At 43.9% G+C, this 21,830-nt stretch overlaps 1 protein-coding gene across 14 annotated transcripts in view; it reads left to right on the top strand.

Annotated features, from left to right (window-relative positions):
• Positions 1-21,830, top strand: part of FOXP1 (forkhead box P1) — a 591,936-nt gene that overhangs the window by 394,738 nt on the left and 175,368 nt on the right. For 2 of the 14 annotated variants that reach the window (XM_027042475.2, XM_053219068.1), the window contains exon 1: positions 18,820-21,822. The exons of the other annotated variants lie outside the window; for them this stretch is intronic. In XM_027042475.2, the coding sequence (XP_026898276.1) occupies positions 21,787-21,822 (36 nt within the window). In that variant the 5' untranslated portion in view covers positions 18,820-21,786. Of the gene's footprint in view, positions 1-18,819; positions 21,823-21,830 lie in introns of those variants that run through there. 14 annotated transcript variants of the gene reach the window in all.

Genomic DNA, 21,830 nt, shown 5'->3' on the forward strand with positions numbered 1-21,830 from the left:
GGTGGGGTGGGGATGGTGGTGGGGCAGTCTGATCCAAGTTCATCACCTTCAAACTCATTTGGAAGGCGGAAATGTGGCTGTGTGCCTGGTTCAGACGGGTTGACTCATTAGGAGGAGAGATTTGCAGACTCTGAAAACTCCCTGGAGAAAAGTCACTTCAAGGTAAGGGTTTGGAATGAAGAGAGCTGGAATCAGGCTTTGCAGCACCAGCTTTCTGCTCACCCTAGCTGCGTATCCCTGCCCCCCTGCCCGCATTCCCTCCTGGGAGCTCTGGTCTGGAGTGGCCTGGGGGAGCTGGGTGGGTCAGGATCCTCAGGCTGCGGGAGGCACCTTCAGCGAGTGCGCCCCACTGGCCAGGCACACACGCCTCTGTTCCTTTAATGGCTTGTTAAACAGAAAGCAGGATGTGCTTATCTGAATCGTGACAACAACTGTAAACACTCAGTCACAAAGTTCAGCATTCTGGTTTCAGGTGGGCCGCTGTGGGGCTGGGTGGGTGGTTTCCCAGGGATGCCTGCTTGTGTGCACACGGGCAGGGAAGAGAAAAGGATGGAAAGAATGCTGGGCACAGGTTCTGTGAGTGCATCAGGACAGGAAGGAAGCTCAGAGCCTTTCCACTCCACCCTTCTTGTGCAGAGAGTGAAACTGAGGCCCAGTGAACAGGAATGCATGGTTAATAAGAACAAAAGCTAACATCTGTCAGTATCGGTAACATCCCAGGCACTGGGTGAAATACTTTCCTGTATTATTTAATATCTGTGACAACTCTTTGAGGCAGGCACTGGGACCTTGCAGGTGGGGGGACAGAGTGTCAGAGAATTAGGTTACTTCCTCAGGGCTGTAGAAGTAGGAAGCTACTGCTGTTCCCCAGCACGTGCCGGTGCCTTCTCAGCAAAGCACTCTCAGGCATTGCTCTACCAGCCTCTTGGGGAACCCAGTTGTATACGATGAGGGATTGTGTGTGTGTGTGTGTGTGTGTGTGTGTTCTGTTGCTGTGTAACAAAATACCATGAACTTTGTACCTTAAAACGCAAACATTTATTATCTCCCAGTTGCCATGGCGTCCAGACCTGCCTTAAGTGGGTCCCCTGCTCAAGGTCTTAGAAGTCTGTGAGGAAGGTATCAGCAGATCCTGACGTCCTCTGAGGCTCGGAGCCCTCTTTGAAGCGCCCAAGTTGTCCACAGTTCACAGAATTCAGTTCATCGCAGTTTTGAGGACTGAGGCCTCGAGTTTTGAAAGAGCACCTCGTGTGCCCTGCCTGTGGCTCTCTCCACAAATGGCAGCCTGCTTCTTCAAGGCCAACAAAAGAGTGTCTTTGTCCTCAGGGAGAGAGCTCAGTCCTCCTTTTAAAAAGCTCACCCGGGGGCACCTGGGTGGCTCAGTCGGTTAAGCCTCCGACTTTGGCTCAGGTCATGATCTCGCAGTTCGTGAGTTCGAGCCCTGCGTCGGGCTCTGTGCTGACCGCTCAGAGCCTGGAGCCTGTTTCAGGTTCTGTGTCTCCCTCTCTCTCTGCCCCTCCCCTGTTCATGCTCTGTCTCTCTCTGTCTCAAAAATAAATAAATGTTAAAAAAAATTTTTTTAAATAAAAAAATAAAAAGCTCACCTGGTTCGGCCAAGCCCACCGGGGGATATCTTGCTTGATGAACTCGTCGTTAACTGATTAGGGACATTAATTACATCTGCAGAATCCCTTTGGCCATACAGCGTAATCAACGGAGTGCTGTTCTGTCATGTTCACAGGTCCTGCTCGTACTCACCGGGAGGGCATAGTGCAAGGGTATATGGGTCACCAGGGTCGTCTTAGGGTTCTGCATACCATAGGCACTATTGCTGATGCTTGTATTTCAGCTTCCTGGAGGGGAAGGGGAGCAGGAGACACGGCTGGGTGGGCTCTGGGACTGCCGTGGTGCAAGGATTGTGGTACAAAAGCTTGAGGCCTCAGGGTAGCACAAGAGACACCAGAGTGAAGCAGCCCTATAGTCACAACCTGCTTCCACCATTTCCTAGGCATGGGATCCTACAGAGGTTGCTTAGCCTCGCCGTGCCTCAGTTTCCCCCTAAGTAAGCTGCAGATAACAACACCCCCTTGTATTTCGTGATGATAAATCAAATCAGCAGCGGTAGGTAGAGTTTGGCCTATGGGAGTGCTTGTCAGATGCTGCCATTAGTGTGTGGTGCCCCCCGCTTGAGGGCCGCTGGGAAACAGAAACAGGAGGACAGAATTCATTTGTTTCCATGGGAAATTGGGGGAAGCGTGTGCCTTTGAGCTAGCCCTTGGGTGAGTTTACACCACGAGGGCCGCGAGGCAGAACAACACTTGGAATATAGCTCAGTTTGTCGTGAAGCAACCTGCAGAAAGCATCAGCGTGATCTACTACTCGAAAGCCCGTCCTGGGGTGAGGGGTGCTTTGGTGGCTCAGTCGGTTAAGCCTGTGACTCTTGATTTCGGCTCAGATCATGATCTCAGAATTTGTGAGCTTGAGGCCTGCACTGGGCTCCTTGCTGACAGTGCAGAGCCTGCTTGGGATTCTCTCTCTCTCTCTCTCTCTCTCTCTCTCTCTCTCTCTCTCTCTCCCCCTCCCTCCCTCCCTCCCTCCCTCTCCCTCTCTCCCTCTGTCTCTGCCCATCCCTCACTCTCTCAAAATTAATAAGTGAACTTAAAAGAAAATAATATCCTGGGAGATTCAGGGACCCTGCTCTAGGACTGTTTTGCCAACAGTTCTCTTTTTGGTTATCGCCCAGGTCTATGGGCCTCAAATTTCTTGTCTGTAAAATAGGCCAGTGGAAAAAGGTTGGTCCTTGGAGCAGCAGGCCGTCTAGGGGGCCTGCTGCTTCTAAATGGCGTCATTCTCCTGGCCAGCTTGTTGTGCGAGGTATGACCAAGATAATTGAATCCATTTCATGAGCTCTGTGCAAAATAAAAAGACTTTATAGACACGCACATCATATTGGAAATAGCCGCAGAAATTTATTTTGCCCAGTGACTGGACTGGATTTTCTGTCTGTACCATGCAGAGGTGGCTATCTCCCTTGCCCTTGTACTTTTCCCTCCTGTGTTCTTCTCATGTGGTAATTTTCATAGCCTCCTTGATACAAATAGGAGAGGGGACAAACTGAGTGGCCTTTGGGTCTTGGGGTGGGTAGACAGAGATGCGTAAAAGCAAAATCTCCCTGCCCTGTCTCATACTCGCAGATCCTCCCTCCACCCAACCTTGCTCCCACCTTGAACTGGGCAACCTTCCTTTGATGTTATGAGTCCCCAAGCCTGTATTCTAATCACTGCCCCTTTAACTTACAGAGATGAAGAGTCCACCTCTTGACAAAAGAAAGGCAATCCAAGGTAGTATTCACAGCAGCCGCTCACAGCTCGTACTTTGCAAGGGCTTGGAGGTATTACTTATTCCCCCAACAGGTTTGCACCCTAAGTAGTCCTATTTGCATCTGGCCCTTGAGGAGCCGGAGACTGGAATAAGTTACATAACTTGCCTGGACGCAGTGGCAAGTGGCCGAGCAGGGATGTGAACCCACGTGTGGTACGTGCCAAAGTCTGTGCTCCTAGTTGGCAGGGTACACAGCTGGGACACTGTCAGTTATTTTAAACCGTGGAGCCCACTCTTGACCTCCATCATGCCTTTGTTCTTTTTTTCTCTCTCCAAATCCCAAACAGTTAAGAAGCCGGGGTAACTCCCACAAGCTGAGGTTATAAAGAAGGAAGCAATGTACCTAGCTTCAGAGGGCCAATATCCTAGCATATACAAAAAGACACAAAAGGGGCCATATGAGAGTCCACACCACCATGCCAGATTCTCAGCTTTGAGCTGGAAGAAAACTATATTACAAATACTTCTGATGTGTTTGTGGTTAAGAGTCATAACTGGAGACGATGCCTGTGACCGTTCTTCACTTGAGTGTAAACGTAACTCATTAATTTAAATTGTAGTGCTTTTTAAACGAAGAGGGGAAACTATAATAATAACAAGTAATGGTCTTTGTAGAGAATGTAAAAAGATGTTAGAGATTTGTGCTTTGGGAAGTTGGAGAAGGTACTTATAGTTAAGTATTAATTTTCACTAACAGATCACAAAGGTCTCGATGAGTAAGATACGTATCGAGTTTCAGGGTTGTTGTATTTTTTTTTTCTGCTCCTGCCAGACTGTCTGAAACTTATCTCCAGTATCATGGTAAAAAGAGAAGTGGCGGGTAGACACAAAAATGTAATAGATATATTTTAGGGATAGAATATGAACTGCCTTTCTAAATGCATATCACAAGGAGAATTTATTCCATTTGAGTAGGTTTAATGATATAATTTTACCACATTAAATCATAATTGCTCTTTAAAAGAAAATAGAGACGCATGCAATGCCACTGCCGGGCTGTCCCAATCTATCCAAATAGCATCCTCCCTGTACTTGTTGATTTCACCCTCATCCTTCCCTCTCTCTCTCTCTCTCTCTCTCTCTCTCTCTCTCTCTCTCTCACACACACACACACACACACACACACACACACACACACACACGCACACACCAGACCCCATTTGTAGCTCGTCTTTGGAAATCCGGGTGGGGGCAGGGAGAGAGGAAAAATAGTCTGAGAAATAAGAGAATCCACATCCAAGCGCTTAACTATGGCTTTGGCGAAACCATTTCCTGCTATCAGGCTGCAACGTAAAGCTTCCAAAAAGGTGACACTTCTGACTGTCTAGAACCAAATTGTTTAAAACAGTTAAATCCTGTTTCAAGATGATTGAGATAAGCTGGATTACTTAGGGACTAAGTAACTTCCAATGTTATGGATATTGATAATCATTTTAGTGGATAGATACTAACGACTGACTACTTTTGTAGTTCAATGATCGCCAGTCCGATCGCATTCACTTCTTCTGGCTGGAAAAAGGAAGTGGACAAGGGGGGTGGCGGTGGAGTCTGAGGACACGGCAGTGGTTATATATGTGGATGAACACCGAGTTAAGAGTTTCAGTAATATTTTAGTAGGATCTGATTTTATATCGTGAACTGAATTAGATGGAGGCATATTTTATCTCTGAGTTTATCACCTGTACCTGAGAGTATGAACTTCCATGTCTTTATTTTTATTATTATTTTTTTAAGTAAGCCCTACACCCAACGTGGTGCTTGAACTCAGGACCCTGAGATCGAGAGTCACATGCGTTACCAACTGAGCCAGCCAGACACCCCCTTTCATATCTTCATTTTAAATAACACACAAAATAATACTCAGCCTATCCAGGTGATAAAAGGCATAATGTAGTTTTTAAAAAAAATTTATTATCTTTTAAAAATATAATACCTAATACATAAAAAAGAATATGCCGTATTTCATCAAATCTTTTAGACCTTTATTTTATATGCCAGGAATAAAGTGAAAATGCAGCCAAGTCAACGAATCCATAATGCTTTCCTATCTCATCTCTGTTACAAGGCATCCCAGTGTTGGAGATGGTAAAATAAAAATAAATTTAAAAAAAAAGCAGTGTACCTTAGGAGCCATTAAATATGGTACACAGCATACTTAGTAAGTTACAAAACAATGTAATAGGCATTCGTGAACACCCTCAGACCCAATCAATACAAGAATTGACCCATTACTTATAACTTATATTTTCTCCCGTACCCTACACAGGGTGGGCAATCCTCCCACAGGTTGTGTTCATTATTGCTTTGCTTTCTTTTTTTTTTTTTTAATTTTGTTAATGTTTATTTGTTTTTGAGAGAGAGAGAGAGCGCAAGCAGGGAAGGGGCAGAGAGAGAGACAGAGTGTAAGCAAGGGAGGGGCAGAGAGAGAGAGGGAGACACAGAATCTGAAGCAGGCTGCAGGCTCTGAGCTGTCAGCAGAGAGCCCGGCGCGGGGCTCAAACCCACGAACTGTGAGATCAAGACCTGAGCCGGAAGTCGGACGCTTAACTGACTGAGCCACCCAGGCGCCCCATTATTGCTTTGCTTTTTAAGCATATTTCAGTTCTCCTGTTCATTAAACTCTAAATTCTGCAAAAGTGAGGCCGTTTCTGTTCTCACCTCTGTCATCTTGAGTGCTTGACAAGGAGCCTGGCCTAATAAACGTTGATTGGCTCTTACTGATAAACTGTATAAGCAGATTTGTCAGAGGCATATCCAGATTGTCTCTCCCCTTCGAAGTGTGGTTTAAGCACCGTTTCCTCCAGGAAATCTCAGACAGCTTGAACTAGAAATGATCTTGCCTCCCTTTTGAACTCTCTCAGGGACTTACTTTTACTCCCCGTGCTATGGATATACCCACTTCCCCTTTCAGTTATGGCTGTTGAAACACTCCTGCCTTCCTGCTACACTGGCCATTGCAGAATCCCTGCCCACTGTAGCTTGGTGCCTGACATGAGATAAACACCGTATATTACGTTATGGCTGGCACTTCACGTGTATTCTACCAAATTGACCTATGTGAGGTTAGCGCTATGACTGTTCCCATTTAACAGATGAGAAAGTGGAGACATGTGTTCCTTGTTGCTTAGGCAATAAATGTATGTCAGATGAGGGAAGATGGCAGTGTATCTAAATTATTTTGCCAGAGCATCCTTCAGTTTTTCTCCAGAGTTCAAGGCTTTATGCTTATCCACGGGCATGTGGTTCAGAAGTAAATGGGGAAAAAGCCCAAATGAATGAAATAGATAACAAGTTTTCCCTAAGAGTGAGGTTAGCAACCTTTTTTAAAAAATTATTTAAGAGGCATCTGTAGTTTCTTTCACATTTTCCCTAATTTTCTGTTGGGTTTATTTTATTTCCTTATTGATTTATAAGAGATTAATTTTGGGGGGCGCCTGGGTGGCTCAGTCAGTTAAGCGTTCGACTTCAGCTCAGGTCACAATCTCGCAGTCCGTGAGTTCGAGCCCCGCGTCGGGCTCTGGGCTGATGGCTCAGAGCCTAGAGCCTGCTTCCGGTTCTGTGTCTCCCTCTCTCTCTGCCCCTCCCCCGTTCATGCGCTGTCTCTCTCTGTCCCAAAAATAAATAAACGTTAAAAAAAATTTTTTAAAAAAAAGATTAACTTTTTAATGTTTTTTTATGTTTGAGAGGGGGGAGGGGCAGAGAGAGGGAGACAGAGGATCCCAAGCGGGCTCTGCGCTGAGGACAAAGAGCCCCATGTGGGGCTCGAACTCGTGAACCATGAGATCATACCCTGAGCTGAAGTCAGACGTTTAACCAACTGAGCCACCCAGGCATCCCTAAGAGATTCTTACGTACTATACGAACTAGATTTTTTTCTTAGGTTGATGATATACAAGTATTTATGCAGTATTTCAGCGATATTTTGAATTTGCTCTACCCTTTCACCCATATTCAGTTTTTAAAATGAAATTTTTGATGTTTATTTTTGAGAGAGAGAGAGAGAGAGAGAGAGAGAGACCGTGTGTGAGTGGGGGAGGGGCAGAGAGAGGGAGACACAGAATCCAAAGCAGGCTCCAGGCTCTGAGCTGTCAGCCCAGAGCCCAATGCAGGACTCAAACTCATGAACCTGGAGATCATGACCTGAGCCAAAGTCAGAGGCTTAACCAACTGAGCCACCCAGGCATCCCATCATATTCAATTTTAATATGATTTTATTTATCAATTGTTTCTTTATAGTTCTTGAGCTTTTTGTTATACTCCGATAACTCCTCCCTCTAAGATGAAGAACATTTCCATTTTTTCTTTTAAAAATATTTTTTTTACATAAATGCAGGTAAGGCTAGGATCTTAGAGAACCTCCCTACTTTGGCACACTTACTCATTCCTTTGCTTAACCAACACATTTACTTAACCCCTGTGGTATATAGAGATCTCTAAGAGTAGTAGGAAATATTCCTGCTAAATATGCACTGAGAAGCCAGTGCGGTGGCACGATCCGATGCGCATTTCCAAGACATCCCTTCAGCTCATCTGCAGAGAAGAGATTTTGGTGGGGGCAAGAAGGGGGAAGCAAAGAGAGAGAGAAACCGTGCCTGCTTGGAGTAAACCCAGAATTTGGTCAGTAGATTCAGGGTTCAAATTTCCAAGTTAGAGCTTGGAAAGAGACTTCTCCAAGTTAGAAGTAGAGTGCATTTGCTGCTGCTGAAATGCTGGGGGATTCAGAAGTCCAGATTAAATGCTACTTTGAACCTGGAGCAGAGAGGGACTTTGTGTGGGGACCTTTCAAAGGAAAGCTGGACAGGTGGCAACCTTGCCTGCTTGGAGCCAGCAAGAAGAGTCGTGCTCACTGGTGATGGATGGCTTCACATTGTTCCTGCACTGCGTTCAGAGGGGGGGGGCGGGGGGTGGTGGAGGGGAGGGTGGGGCGCGGCCCTTGGGAAGCTCAGAGAAGTCTCCAGGCTTTTCTTGCACTTTGTCTTTCCCTTAGTATTCCAGCCAAGGTATTAACACTGTGTTCCAGCCACGTTTCCGCCTAGGAATCGTGCTATTGTTACGTACGTTCTTGTTCACAGTCCTAGTATTTATATTTTTATGCATTTTAAACTCAGAGCGTCTAAGTTTTCATGAAAATGAGACAATTAGAGTAGTTTGCAAAGCACAGTAAAGGGTTTTTTTAAGAACTGAAAGAAAGAATTTGACTACATGCAATTTATTATTATAATCCTCCCTTTCTTGAAAGTCCATGAATATTTTTTTTACTCCATCAGTGCTTTATTTTTTTGCTCTTTATATTTGAAATGCTTCTTCCCCTTGACTTTCCAATCTCAGAAGACAACAGTATTTCCCTTGAAAATACAGAGGGTGAATCCACCCCGCGTGTGTGTTTTCCAAGTGTTGGTTCTCCAAGACATTCTCATGAAAAGGACTAGTATTGCCAAGTCATTTTTTAATATAAGGAGGTCCATGTTTGGGCATTGAAATTAATTTCCCTTATCTCGCCATACAAATAGCCACCCTGGCTTCTTTGATTTATTACCTGGGATGGTTCAGCAGCACTAAAAACAGGACGGGAAGACATCACCTTTACGTGGGCATCATTAGTCACGGCATTAAAAGCATCGCCCCGAATGGACTGCTTCACACAAGCTCCTGCCCGTGCCGTGAGAACACCCTGTTCTCTTCTTGTGTGCTGAAGACATTGGGCCCATCCGTGGCTTCCTAGCCACATTTTTCATTTCTTAGTAAGTTGCCCCCACCCAAAAATCCCTCCTATTTTTCCTCCCTAACGTAGTGTAAGGGAACTTTCTAAATTGCACACATAAGAAGACAAGGTCATGGCTAGAGAAAATACGTTATATATCACACCTCCAACCAAGGACTTGTATCCAAAATGTATAACGAATTCTCAAAACCCTAAGGTAAGAAGAAAAACAATTTAAAAAGGGGCCAAAAAAAGGTGAACAGAAATTCCTCTCAAAACGAGAAACATAGGGCACAGAAAGTTGTCCCACATCCTTAGAAACGAGGAAGATGCAAATTTTAATCACTTGTGACAATGGCTAAAATGAAAAAAATACTGACAATACCAAGTGCTGACAAGGATGTGGAACACACTAACCTGCATGCTTTGGTGACGGGAATGCAAAATGGGATAGCCATCCCGAAAAACAGTTGGTCAGCTTCTTAAAATACAAACACACACACACACACACACACACACACACACACACACACACACACAGTATGTGACCCAGCACTCATACTTCTGGGCATTTATCCTAGAGAAAAGAAGACATGTGTCTACAGAAAAACCTGTTTATGAATGTTCGTAGAAGCTTTATGTATAGTAGCCCCATGCTGGGGAAAACCCCCAATGTTTTTGAGTGAGTGAATGGATATACAAATGATAGTACCCCCCCCCCCCCCACCGTAGGCTAATACTCAGCAACTATAGTGATGAACTATCTGTATGCCCAGCCGCTTAGAATAATCTCAGAGATATTTACTGAGTAAAAGAAGCCAGTCTCAAAAGGTTACATACTGTATGATTTCATTTGTATGGCATTTTTGAAAAGACAGAACTGCAGTGATGGAGCATAGATCCGTGTTTGCCAGGAATTAGGGCTGGAGGACGAGGGTATGACTATGAAGGGATAGTTTAAGGGAGTCTGGGGGCTCCTGGAGCTATTCCATATCCTGATCATGGTGGGGGTTATGTGAATTTATACACGCATTAAAATTCATAGTTCTACATACCTGAAGCGTCAATTTTACACTTTAGTAAATTAAAAAATAGTAATAATAAACCCTAAGCTCAAACTTCGGCAAGATCAGCAAATCACAGCCTTTCTTTTGTGGTTCGTCCAGCTCCTTCTTGGCATTCTGGCCCCTCCTGGGAGGTTCCAAACAAACACTCCATGGTCATGTTTGTATTTCTGCCTAGAGGCACACTCTTCTCTCTGCCCAGAATCCCCGTCTTCTCCCCCACTTTTTATGCACCCACCCCTTCTGACTGATAGGCGTCCTTCGCTGCTCAGGTATGGGGACGCCGACGCCTCCCCTCGGTTAGCTGCCTCCGCACCCCCACCCTGGACATCGGCACCCTCCCCCCCCCCCCCCCATGCTGGTGCTCACGGAGCTGCTCCAGATACCTGCCTTATTGCTCTGCCTCGCCCACTGCATCCTAAGGTCCCTGAGAGCCGTCTTCACTGCTCACTTCCCAGCCCTGATAGAAAGGCCATGAGGAGTTCAGTACGTGAGCCAGTGGAGATGAGAAGGAAGCCGTGTGCACTGCACTTGGAATCAGCCTTTGTTTTGCTCTACTGCTGCCTTCTTTTCCTGGCCGCTCTTGTCTCTGACCCCCTCGCTGAAATTCCTTACCTCCCCTTGCCCTTTCAGCAGGGGAACCCTCTCTTCTGGCTTCCCCAAAACTGCTTGTTAAAAAGCAATAAATCACGGTTTTAAGTCCTTGAGAGTCTTTTTTTTTTTTCCCCTTTGAGCAAACATAAAATAATGCAGCAAAATCATGACTGGAGAGGTTTTCTTGCTTTCTCTTCAGAGATTAGATGGGTTTTATAGTGTCCTGTGAAAAGTCATTCATGGTAAAATCCTTACTGTGGATATATTTTTACATGTTTACGGAGCCCCATCTTCCAAATTCTTCCTAATTCTCTGGGCGAGAAAATTCTTCCAAATTCTCTGGGAAAAAAAATACCAGGTCCCGTTTTGGAATCTATAGCAGCAGTGGTGGTAGTAGTCATAATAATAATAATAACAACAACAACAACAGCAGCACGTCTGTGGCGCTTACTCGGGTCAGGGTCTGTCTTCAAAGCACTTTCTGTGTGTAATTCACTCCCCACGGCGACACTAGGAGTGGAGCTACTATTATTCTACTTCCCGCCTTAAAAAAACAACAGAGTGGTGAAATCAAGGTCAAGAGTGGAGTTAGGATTTGAACAGAGGCCATTTGGCTCCACCTTCCAAATGGCTGCGGGTCCAATGGTGGAAGGAAGATGGGAGCCATGGTTTTCCTCACCGGGGACTCACGCTAACTTCTGCACCTCTCCCCCGGAAGGCGTCTCCCGTCCTTTGCCTAGACTGCCAAGAAGCTCCAAGATGGTTTAGGATCCACTTTTTCTTTTACAGCCAAGGATGATTCCGTATTTGTGTCTTGATCAGCATTTGCCCAGGTAATGGGAAAAATTGAAGAAAGGAAGTGAAAACTCAGAAATCAGAATGGCTCAGCAACGAAGCCGTACAAACAATAAAAACTCAGATTGTGTTCTACGACTTCCAAAGTGTTTTTGCCCGTGTGTTCTCCCTACGATGCCCCTCATCACTCTTCAGTGTTATCGTCTCCTCCTTACAGGTGAGGAACGTGAGGCTGGAGAGAATTGAGTGGCCTGTACCAGGTCGCCATATTGGTCTCTGGGGAACTAGAATGCATGCTCAATCTTTCCCTTCTCTTCCCCTCCACCCCTCCTGCCTGCCTCCCTCCCAGTAAGTTCTTCCATCAACTTTAGACACAGGCAGTGTGATTTCATCTTTTTTCCACATGTATTAGATTTCTTTGTCACATAACAAATTGCCATAAACTTAGTAGCTAAAACACCTGTTAGCTCACAGTTATGTGGGTCAGAAGCCCAGGCTCAGAGTTCCTGGGTTCTCTGCCCAGAGTTCCAGAAGGTTCAGTGTCGAAGGTGTTACCTGGATGGAGTTCCTGTCCAGAGACTCTGGGAAAGATTCTTTCTGTAAGCTCATTGGGGTTTGGTAAAATTTGCTTCATGGTGGTTGTAGGACTGAGGTCCTCATTTCCTTGCTGGTTGTCACCTGGAGGCCACTCTCAGCTTCTAGAGGCGGCCCATGTTTCTTGCCCAGTGGCCTCCTCCACCTGAGGCCAGGCGTGGTGCATCAAAACTTTCTCGTGCTTTGAGACTCTCTCCCTCTCTGGTTGCTAAACACCAGTATAAACTCCAAAATGTAAACCCTGTGTGATTTTTTTTTCAGGCCTGTTTAGATTATCTCCCTCTTCTAAGGTCAGCTGATCTGGGACGTTAATTACAGCCATAAAATCCTGCAAATCACCGTCTTGACTACATTTTGAGGGAATATCTGGAACGAGGGGTAGGGAGGTAGGACATCATCTTAGCATTGTGCCTGCCACCAAAGCATTGCAGCATTTCAAAAGAAACGGGGACCGAGTCTAAGGTATTTATTTTTCTGTAGAAATTACATAAATTCCTTTATGCTTTTCGAGTTTTTTGCCACCACAGTGCATTTTATGTTTCAGGCCATTTGATTGAAAGCATATTTGCAATCTGTACACATCTTTTGCCTTAAAAGGATTGAAAAAGAAAAAAAAATCTTTTTCAAAAGGACTGAACAGACAGTATTATTGAACACAGTTCAATATAAGCCAAGTTATCTATCACCAACTATTCATAAGTTCATCTTTTGGCATGTTTCAACCTATAATTTTTCAGCCCCAATGGTCCATCTCCTTGAACCTCTTCTCTCTGCTCCTTGGCTGTTTGATTCCTTCTCTGCTTGGGACTCTCATCTTACATATCACCTTCTCATGGATCGTCTTCACAGTCTTATCTAGAGTAGGTTGGAAAAGACAAGTACATGAAACTGTGCTTTTGTTAAGGATTGCTCTGTTGTGGCTTTCTTTTTTTTTTTTTTTTTCCCTTTTTGTTATTTATTTATTTTGTGTGTGAGAGAGAGAGAGTACGTAAGCAGGGGAGGGGCAGAGAGATGGGGGGAGACACAGAGTCCAAGGCAGGCTTCAGGCTCTGAGCTGTCAGTACAGAGCCCGACATGGGGTTTAAACTCACAAACCACGAGATCATGACCTGAGCCAAAGTCAGACACCCGACTGAGCCACCCAGGCACTCCTGTTGTGGCTTTCTATTTCTGGATTTGTGGGTTGCCAGTGTCTTATCTCTAATTTCTGTTCGACGCTAAGCCTTTGGAAGGGACACCTTCATAGGCCCAGTGTCTAGACTGTGCTTGGTACAGAGTATGCATCAAAAATTATGTTTATTTGATGTGTAAATAGAAGGTGTGGCCTGGTACTTGGAGAAGGGTAACTTTAACATTCATATTGAGAGGTTGCTAGAGTAGTGGACCAAGTCTGTCACAGAGTCACTGGTAAAGCATTTATGGTGTGAAAAGCACCCGATTGACAGTCATAAAGCTCTTGAAAGAAAGAGAGGAGACTCTACAAATGGTAGAGTCAAAGTGGAACGATTTCCACATTCTCTTTTGAAGCATGCGATGCCACTCGGTGAGAGGTGGGTGCTGAGTCTTTAGGTCATGGACCATCTGATATTTGGATCAGGTCTTCCTGCAAATTCTTGTTGCCCCAAGATAGGAGCCTCTGAACACTTCCTCTCTGACTTCTCCTCAGCTTCACCTCCATCCCTAAACAGTCGTACACCCACTTTAGAAAATGTTTCTCCTTGGGCAAATTTGACAACCTCCCTGAGCCTTGTTTTCCTCCTCCATAACATGGTTATGGCCACTCCCACCTTGCATGATCATTAGAAGGATGGAAGGGTAGTGAGTGCAAATGCCTGGTACCCCCTGAGGTGGATAAATGCCATTTCAGTTGTTACTAGACTCCAGCATGTTCTGCGGATCTGATGTGGACTCGAAATGCTCATCTTCATGACAACTGGTTTTTGGAAATCATTCAAAAAGAAGGTTATAGTAAATTATAGGATTATCAGAGATAATATCCTATTTAATTGATTTTTATCATCATTATACTAAAGACTACCTAGTTTCAAATCTATAGATTACAATAAATGCATTTCACCTACAACTATCCAGAGCACAATTTGCCTTCTTTTTTTTTTTTTTTTCTTTTCTAATGATTCAGAAGTCACTTCAGAGCCTTGTAGTGCCTCTGGGTTTTTATTATGAATTCCAGTGAGCATTTTATTATAGTTGTTTAGAAGTGTTGGTTGCTCTCAAGTTCTAGAAAGCAACTTCTAGGTAGAAGTTCACCTTTTCTCATTCCTTAACACATGATCTACAGGTTGTTTCTTTCCATAAACACAGACCCCCCCCCCCCCCCCGCCCCGCCTTCCCCGGTTGCTTGCCTTCTTGGTGGTGAGGACTGTCCTGCTGTGTGGTTTGTGCTAGGAAGTCATACAACCAGAGAAGTCACATCCCTGGAGCCAAGAACAACAGTCAGTGGGCTTCGAGGAGTGCATTTGCCATAAAGTACCGTAAGTTGTTCAGAATCGGTCAAGCTGTTATCACATTTCCGATGAGACCGTTTTAGAGAACAACAAGGGCAGGGTAGATCAATTTACATTTCTTTTTCTTCTGTCACTGGAAAAGAACATATTTGATGAATTCTCAAGGCAGGTTAAATAGTAACAGCAAATGTGGGGAGGGAACAATTGAGGCAGCTTCTGCTGTATTCATTATGGGGAACATTTGTACCCTCAAAGCTGCGTTCTGATCTTTGTATTTATTTTGCCTGCCTTTCCTCCACTGAGTGTGATCTAGAGAAGTCAGTGCATTGCATGACAGAAGCGTCAGAAAACTGTATTTCTGAATCAGTTCCTGCAGTGAGCATCCAGAACACCCTGCCCCTAGTTAGCTGGGAGAGCTTGGACCGTTGATGCAATATCTCTGCCTTAGCTCCCCATTCCTTCTCCTGTAAAATGGGGCTATTCCTTTCCTATCAGAGGGCTGTGATAATAAAAGGCCATGTCGTGTTGATGTGAAAAAAAATATTTTTTTTAAACACCATGCAAATGTTTTCAGTTTTATTTTAACTCAAATCAACATGCAAAATCAAGATGCCACCGTGGTCAAAGTTGTAGGCATCGGTTCATCATGTTTCTGGGTGAAGTACGTGAAAGTGATTATAGGTAATAAATATCTTTTTTTTTTTAAACTTATTGCAGAGGCAGTTTTTCCACCGTTAATGAGGGTAATTTGACTTGGTTGAAGGATTGCAGTTCTTAAGAATTAATGCAGTAATCCAATTCAAAGATTTAAAGAGATCTAAGATTTTTCACAGATCGTGTGCGGTGAATGTGCTCCTATCACATAGCAGCTAATGGACTTGAACGCCAGTCTGTCATTTACTGTTCCCTCCCTGCACAGCAGCTTTGCCCTTGGTAGTGAGTATACTTTCCAAGCATTGCAGGTTATTTAGAAGTGTGGTACATTTGTAACACTTTTGAGAGATAGTATCCTATTTCCCACAGCCCCTAATTACTATAAAAACTGGGGTTATCTTTCTTAATTACACGTTTGAATCCTAATCTGCTAAGGTCTGAGGAATATCAGGCTCAGAGTAGCTGCCTTCCTGCCTTTTTTTTTTTTTTTTTTTTTTTTTGAGGAGGGCTTTTTCTTTTTTTTTTTAATGTATTTTCAAGAAGGAATTCATGTATCATTGTATTCATACGTATAGGTTAATTCACGTGAATACAAAGGTTACATGCGCGGTATTCATAACTTTCCATTTTTGATAATGATGTATTATTCACAGCTAACAATATTTTGTAAAGCCTTATTTGTAAAGGATGTTGGAAATGCTCTTATTTCCCGATTCCATTATGTTCCCAAATATTAAAAATCCCATTTTGAAGCAATTAGAAGCATTCACTTCCCTTTCCACGTGTGCTCTGCAGACAGCGTCACCATACTGTGCACACAGGAACCTTTGTTCCTTAATTAGAAAAAGGACCAGAGCTCATTAATTGTGGTTCCAAGTGATGTCTGCTCGAACGTCGAGGCAATCATACGTGGCAAGGAAAGACCGGGCCCAAATCTGAGAGGCTCTCAGCTCTCAGGCAGTTCTCAGAACTGTTAAGAGATAAATAAACAGCCAAGGGTCCTTGGAGGGCTGTCCTCCCATCCTGGGCTGTCCCTAAGGCCTGGCCAGCTGCTCATTAGTTTTAAAGCCATGGAGATTTCTGTGCTCACAGGAGGAGGAGAGGGGAGAAGGGACCATTTGTATAGAAATCTAGACCTTTGCCTCTGTCCAAGGCCTATCACCTTAAGACAAAGACAGGTCAAGGTCAGGAATCTCTTGGGTTTTTGTTTGGGGATTTTTTTTTTTTTTTTAATGTTAGTGGACCCTATCTAGATGCATTTAGATGTTATCGAAAGCGAGTAAATTGCTGGCCAACTGATAGAAGACAGTTATGTTTTATAGGCTGATTTTCACTGCTGGCTTCAAAACATCGGAGGAATTGTAAGAGTTTTGAAAGCTAAAACTCCCAAACTGAATTGGCAAAGCCTTAGGCCCACATCAGTCGTCAGCAAAGAGCCCTCATTTCCACAACAACTACAGGCATTTCTGCAGCCTCCAGGAAGCTTCCTGCATTGAAACGTTCCCAGAACATCTTAATAGTGCCAATGGCAGACTCATCTCACTGGTCCACGTGGAGGTTCCAGAAAGCAGGGAAGGGGACAGCCTCGGTGAAGATCTGGGAATGCACGGGCCATGTCTTCCTGTGGCTTGGCTGGGCTAGCAGGGGAATACTGAAATAAAGGGTGGGAAGAATAAAGCAACCTGTCAGTTTGAAAGCCGGAGAATGGAAAGCAGAGCAGTCAATTTGAGTGTCAGTTCGCTTGTCTTTGGAAAGGTTTCTGTTCAGTCACATCCACCCTCTGGAAGGACAGGAACTCAGGACCCACTAGGCTAGTCTGCGGTCCTCCCGTGCCATGCCACCTGTCAACTCCTTCCTCCATTCTTGACTTCTCTTTCTATCCTGCCAAAGGATAAATTGCCTTACCCCCACTGGTGCTAATGGAAGACGTTATTCACAAAAGGGAGTGCTTCATAAAGGTAGCAGAGATCTGGCAGGTGGAGGCCCAGCACCCTTTCCCCTGTGCTGATAGTGGTCAAAAGAGGTGAACACGGAAACAACTAGTATTTCCCTAAAATGTTCTGCCACGTAAAGAGACATGTCTAGCTAGCTTTATATATATATATATATATATATATATATATATATATATATATATATATATATATTTCCCCCACCAGTAATTTTTTTTTATGTTGCATTTCTCAGGGAAAGAAAAAAAATAGATTTTAAAATGTAAAAACCTGTTCTTCAATTGAGTATGCAAAAATCTCATTGCAGTATTTATTCCAAACCTGCTCTCATAATGTTCAGTCAAGGAGAAAACAGCAAAAAACAGTTGTTGATGGACTTAGCACAGAACTGGATTAAATAAGCATTAGTCTACTGAAGCTGATTACAGGAATATGAAAATGCAGTATCTTAATGGTACATATTTTTATGTGGCAGCTCAGTTGCCTTTCATTTTGCAGCTAATATGTCTATTCTTATGAGTCATTTACTTCTTTAATTACCTTTTGCAGGCAAGGCACCATGGTATATTAATGTGAATGATTTTTACTGCCAGTTTATCATACAATGCCCCAGAAGTTGAAAGGCGTAATTGACTTAGAAGAACAGCTCATGAAGGAAACAATATTTAGTTGACAGTTTTGCTTGTACTCTCTGTTGACGTTTATGAGTTTACACTATGCTAAAGGAGTAATAAACACAATTTTCTTTCAATAACAGGAAAGGGTAGCTCCTAAAATACGTTTGTGGAAAGCACATTTGTTCATTTCTTGAATAATATGAAAATAACACATTTCTAGTGATAAGACCTCTCAGATTGCCAATTGAATTAAACCTTTGAAGGTGCATTTATAACCTGTCTCCGAGCATTAGGAGATATTAGGGTTCGTGCGACTGAATCAATTTAATGAATATTTAAATTATATACAGATTTGGATAAATCATATTTAAATCTAGGTGTTAGGGGTGAGGCTGTTGGGTCTTGTCCGCCCGATTTCCGGAGGGAGGGGAGACAGGAAGGGAGCTTGGGAATGGTCTGAAGGGAGATTTTCTTTCTCGGAAGGGAGGGGAAGTCTGACAGTGTATTTTGGGAAAATAAAAAAGAAGGCAAGGCACAGTCAGTACAACTCCTTATAAGGTCTGGTCTTTGAACAGTTAAAATCAATAGTAGGGAGGGTCCCTGCCCTTCTGGCGTCTGGATGGTCCCTTGAGTTGACTTGGGCAGTTAGCAAGTGCCAATTTGTTTCAGCCATCACTTCCATGGTCCCCTTGGCCCTAAGCGGGCTCACCGGCTCTGGGCAGGCCCAGCTTTGGCACATCGGTTTAGAGGGAGTTAAACTTTTCACAGTTTTCTGGATTGTTTGCAGTTCAGTCCTGTGCAGCATAATGAAAGTTTTCTAGCCATCTGTTGTTAAGCTGGCGGTGAGCAAGGCCAGTATATCCAAACAAAGTTCTGGCCTGCTGTAAACTGAACCTGTCAGTTTAGCATAGCTTTGCTGACCCCTCCAAGGAACAGGGCAGCCCTTGGTACCAGGCACTCACTGCAGAGAGCTTTCAAAGGGGAACTATTTCGGGGGTGGGGAGTGGGGGCCTGTTTACTTTTCCCTCAGTGTTCCTCTCACTGGATTGGACCAGTTTATACTTAATCTTTATGTGGATAAAGGGATACTCGTCCCCCCTCCGTTTTCAGAGCGGGAGGCGTTGCTTCTTAATAGGGGACTGTAACTTTTAGGACAAGGTGTGAGTGTCCATAAAACAGTGTGAGGTGGCTGTGATTCGCAAGGATGTTCTGCGCGGTTATTTTTGTTTCATTATTTTGTCTTTCAGTGTTTGGGAACAAATAGTCCCAGGCAATGCAAGGTCCTGTATTTATTATTACCTTATATAACTAAAAGTGTTTCAGAGCTTTCAAGGGGCTTTCTTGCCCCTTTCCTTCTGCACTTTGCGTTTTACCAGCAGAAGTTAATACGTGGCATAATTTAGCAGATTTGACAGTGTTCCCAGCTGTGTGGGGTGTTACCTGCTTCTCTGTTCTCATTTGCAAGGTGTATCTATTGCTTTTAATTGCCCAGCTTAACCATAAAATAATTTCATTGTTTCATGGTGTTTTTTTCTTTCCATAGTGAATGTCTAATTCCTGCTTCCCCCTTAGCAGTGTTTCCTTGACTCTGTATGAAATATTCCTATACGTTACCTGTGTGTTTACACACACCCCCCCCCCCCAACATTTACCTAAGCCTCCCCCTAACCCTTGTCGGTTTCCTCTTGCTAATGACACCTTGTAGGTGCTGTTGTATTTTTATCTTGGTCTTGCTGTAGTATATTTCCTGTCCAGCATTGGTTACATTTGTGCTGTGTTAAGAGAGGGCTCTGGGGAGCCATTGTCAAACCTCTGTATCCATCTCAATTCATTAAAATATCCAGGGAGAATGGCCACTGTCATTGAATAACTATGTCTACCACTCCCCTGGCTGCCTTAGCCCCGGAGAAGAGAAGTGGGCCACAGTCCCACACAGTAACAAAGGGAGGAGGCACCAGAAGGATGCATGTTTGTCTTCTGCACCAACGTGAGAGGGTTTGGGTTCAACTTTTACTGCAAACAAGGAATCTACAAGGGTCACGAATTCCATAAATGGCAGGGAAGGGGAACAGAAGAAGCAGAGGAACAAACCAGGAGATGCAGGGCTTCCCCTTTAAGGGACAGGGAGTGCCGTGCTGCAATGGTGAAAATATTCAATTTAAAATTTAAATGAGTGCACTTACTTGGAAATACCATACAGTCATAATCTGTTTGTAAGGTGACTGACACATAAAGTGCTTTTTTGTTTTAAGGTAAAAAAATGTATTTGGGGTAGAGTTTCGGGTGTAAATGTCAGGTGCAACGTAACGTGTACTCACTGCAAGAGTCAAGCAAATAACCTTGGCATTTAGGACACTGCCTTTTAGAACATGAAATTGTATTTTGTTGTGCGTCTTTCTTTTTTTAAGGAGGCCTACATTAAGGGGTCACCTATTAGCTATGTTTTTGCTGTCTTAAACTCAGCCCTTCTGTCTATTAAAATCAAACCACTGTGTAAACATTCCAGTGTTGTTCTTGGTCTCTACAATGGCCACGGGGATCAGGTTTCACCTGCCTGCACATCTTCAAGCAATTAGAGCAATTAGCGTGAAGCCATTTCACATTCAAGGATTCAAGGTCTATAGTGACATTCAAGTCCAGAAGTCTGAAAGGGAGAGAGGAAACGGCCTAGAGCATGGCTACTATTCCATGGCCCTGAGCAGACAATTTCTCTTTTAAAAATGGTAGCTCTTTAATGATATTATTATGAGGTTTTTAAATGACATACCAAAAGTTGTATATATCAAAAAAAAAAAAAAAAAAAACACCAAACCCAACAGTCACTGAATTACACTAATGAAGGTCTTTATACATGGCAGATTTTTGAAAAAGACTGTCAACAACCATGAGATATGGAATGTTGTTCCTTGCCCCAGTGTGGTAGTGACAGCATTCTTTGTAGAGGAAACTGTTTTAGAATGTACAAAGGAATTAACATTCCGGGTTTGTTTTTTTTTTTTTTCATGGTAAACCTCCCTGTTTTGGGTAAATGTAGTAACTGTAGCCACACGGGATACTTAGTCCAGAGATTTTTAGAGTTAAGTATTAAAAGTGACTTTTGTTTTTTTTTAAGGTGAGAGAGGAATAGCGGCATGACTTGAACACAAGGAAGTGGGACAGTTTAAAGATCAGTAATCAGCTTTCCCAAGTCAGCTGTGTAGGCATGCAAGAGGGTAACTTTTAAGAACAGTTGTAGAATCCAGTAGGGTTTTGTTTTGTTTGCTTGTTTGTGTTTTTACATTTGTAACTAAGTTACCCAGGAATCTTGTTTGCATGAGGCAAGCCCTTAAACTGATTACATCTTTTTAAATAGGTTAGTGCATTTTTTTTAAAATCCACATTTTACTGTTGATTTATTATGCAAAAGGAGGGGGAGGGGCCAACTTTAAAGACGCTAGGGGCTGCCGGAGAAGATCGGGATCCGAGGTCCCAGGAGGGCAGGTGGCCTGAGGAGGAAGGGAACCCACCATGGGCTAAGTTATCATGTGGAATTCTCTTTCCCTTTAACCTGATGCCGCCCATTCACACACAGTGTGTGTTAGCAAACAGCTCTGAGTACAGAACTGCTGGGAGTTACCTTTTCTTCAGGTGTACTGAAGAAGCTCATTTTGAGAAAAAGTAGTTATGCGCCTCTAAGACAGATCTGGTGATAATTCCCTTCTGGAATTGCCCTAGTTGGCTTCCAAGCACTTAGGTGTGAGCACTTCTCTATCTATAGGACTGAATGCATCTATTTTTGTAACTGAGGCTGGAGCGTGTGTGCTCATTCAGTAACTAGCCATGTCGGGGAACTAGACTCCTTAGAGCGCTGTAGCCCCATCTCGAACTACTTAGAGCCCTTCTCTGGCGAGATGCTCTTCCTGGCCGCCCGCTTGCATGGCACCCAGGCTGTGTGTCTTTTGAAACTGCACTGCAGAGCAGGTGTAGGGGATGCTAATAAATGCAGCATGCTGGACCCCGAGCAAGGTAAGGGC

This window comes from Acinonyx jubatus, chromosome A2 (assembly GCF_027475565.1).
Source record: "Acinonyx jubatus isolate Ajub_Pintada_27869175 chromosome A2, VMU_Ajub_asm_v1.0, whole genome shotgun sequence".
In the NCBI taxonomy this organism is placed as follows: Eukaryota; Metazoa; Chordata; class Mammalia; order Carnivora; family Felidae; genus Acinonyx; species Acinonyx jubatus.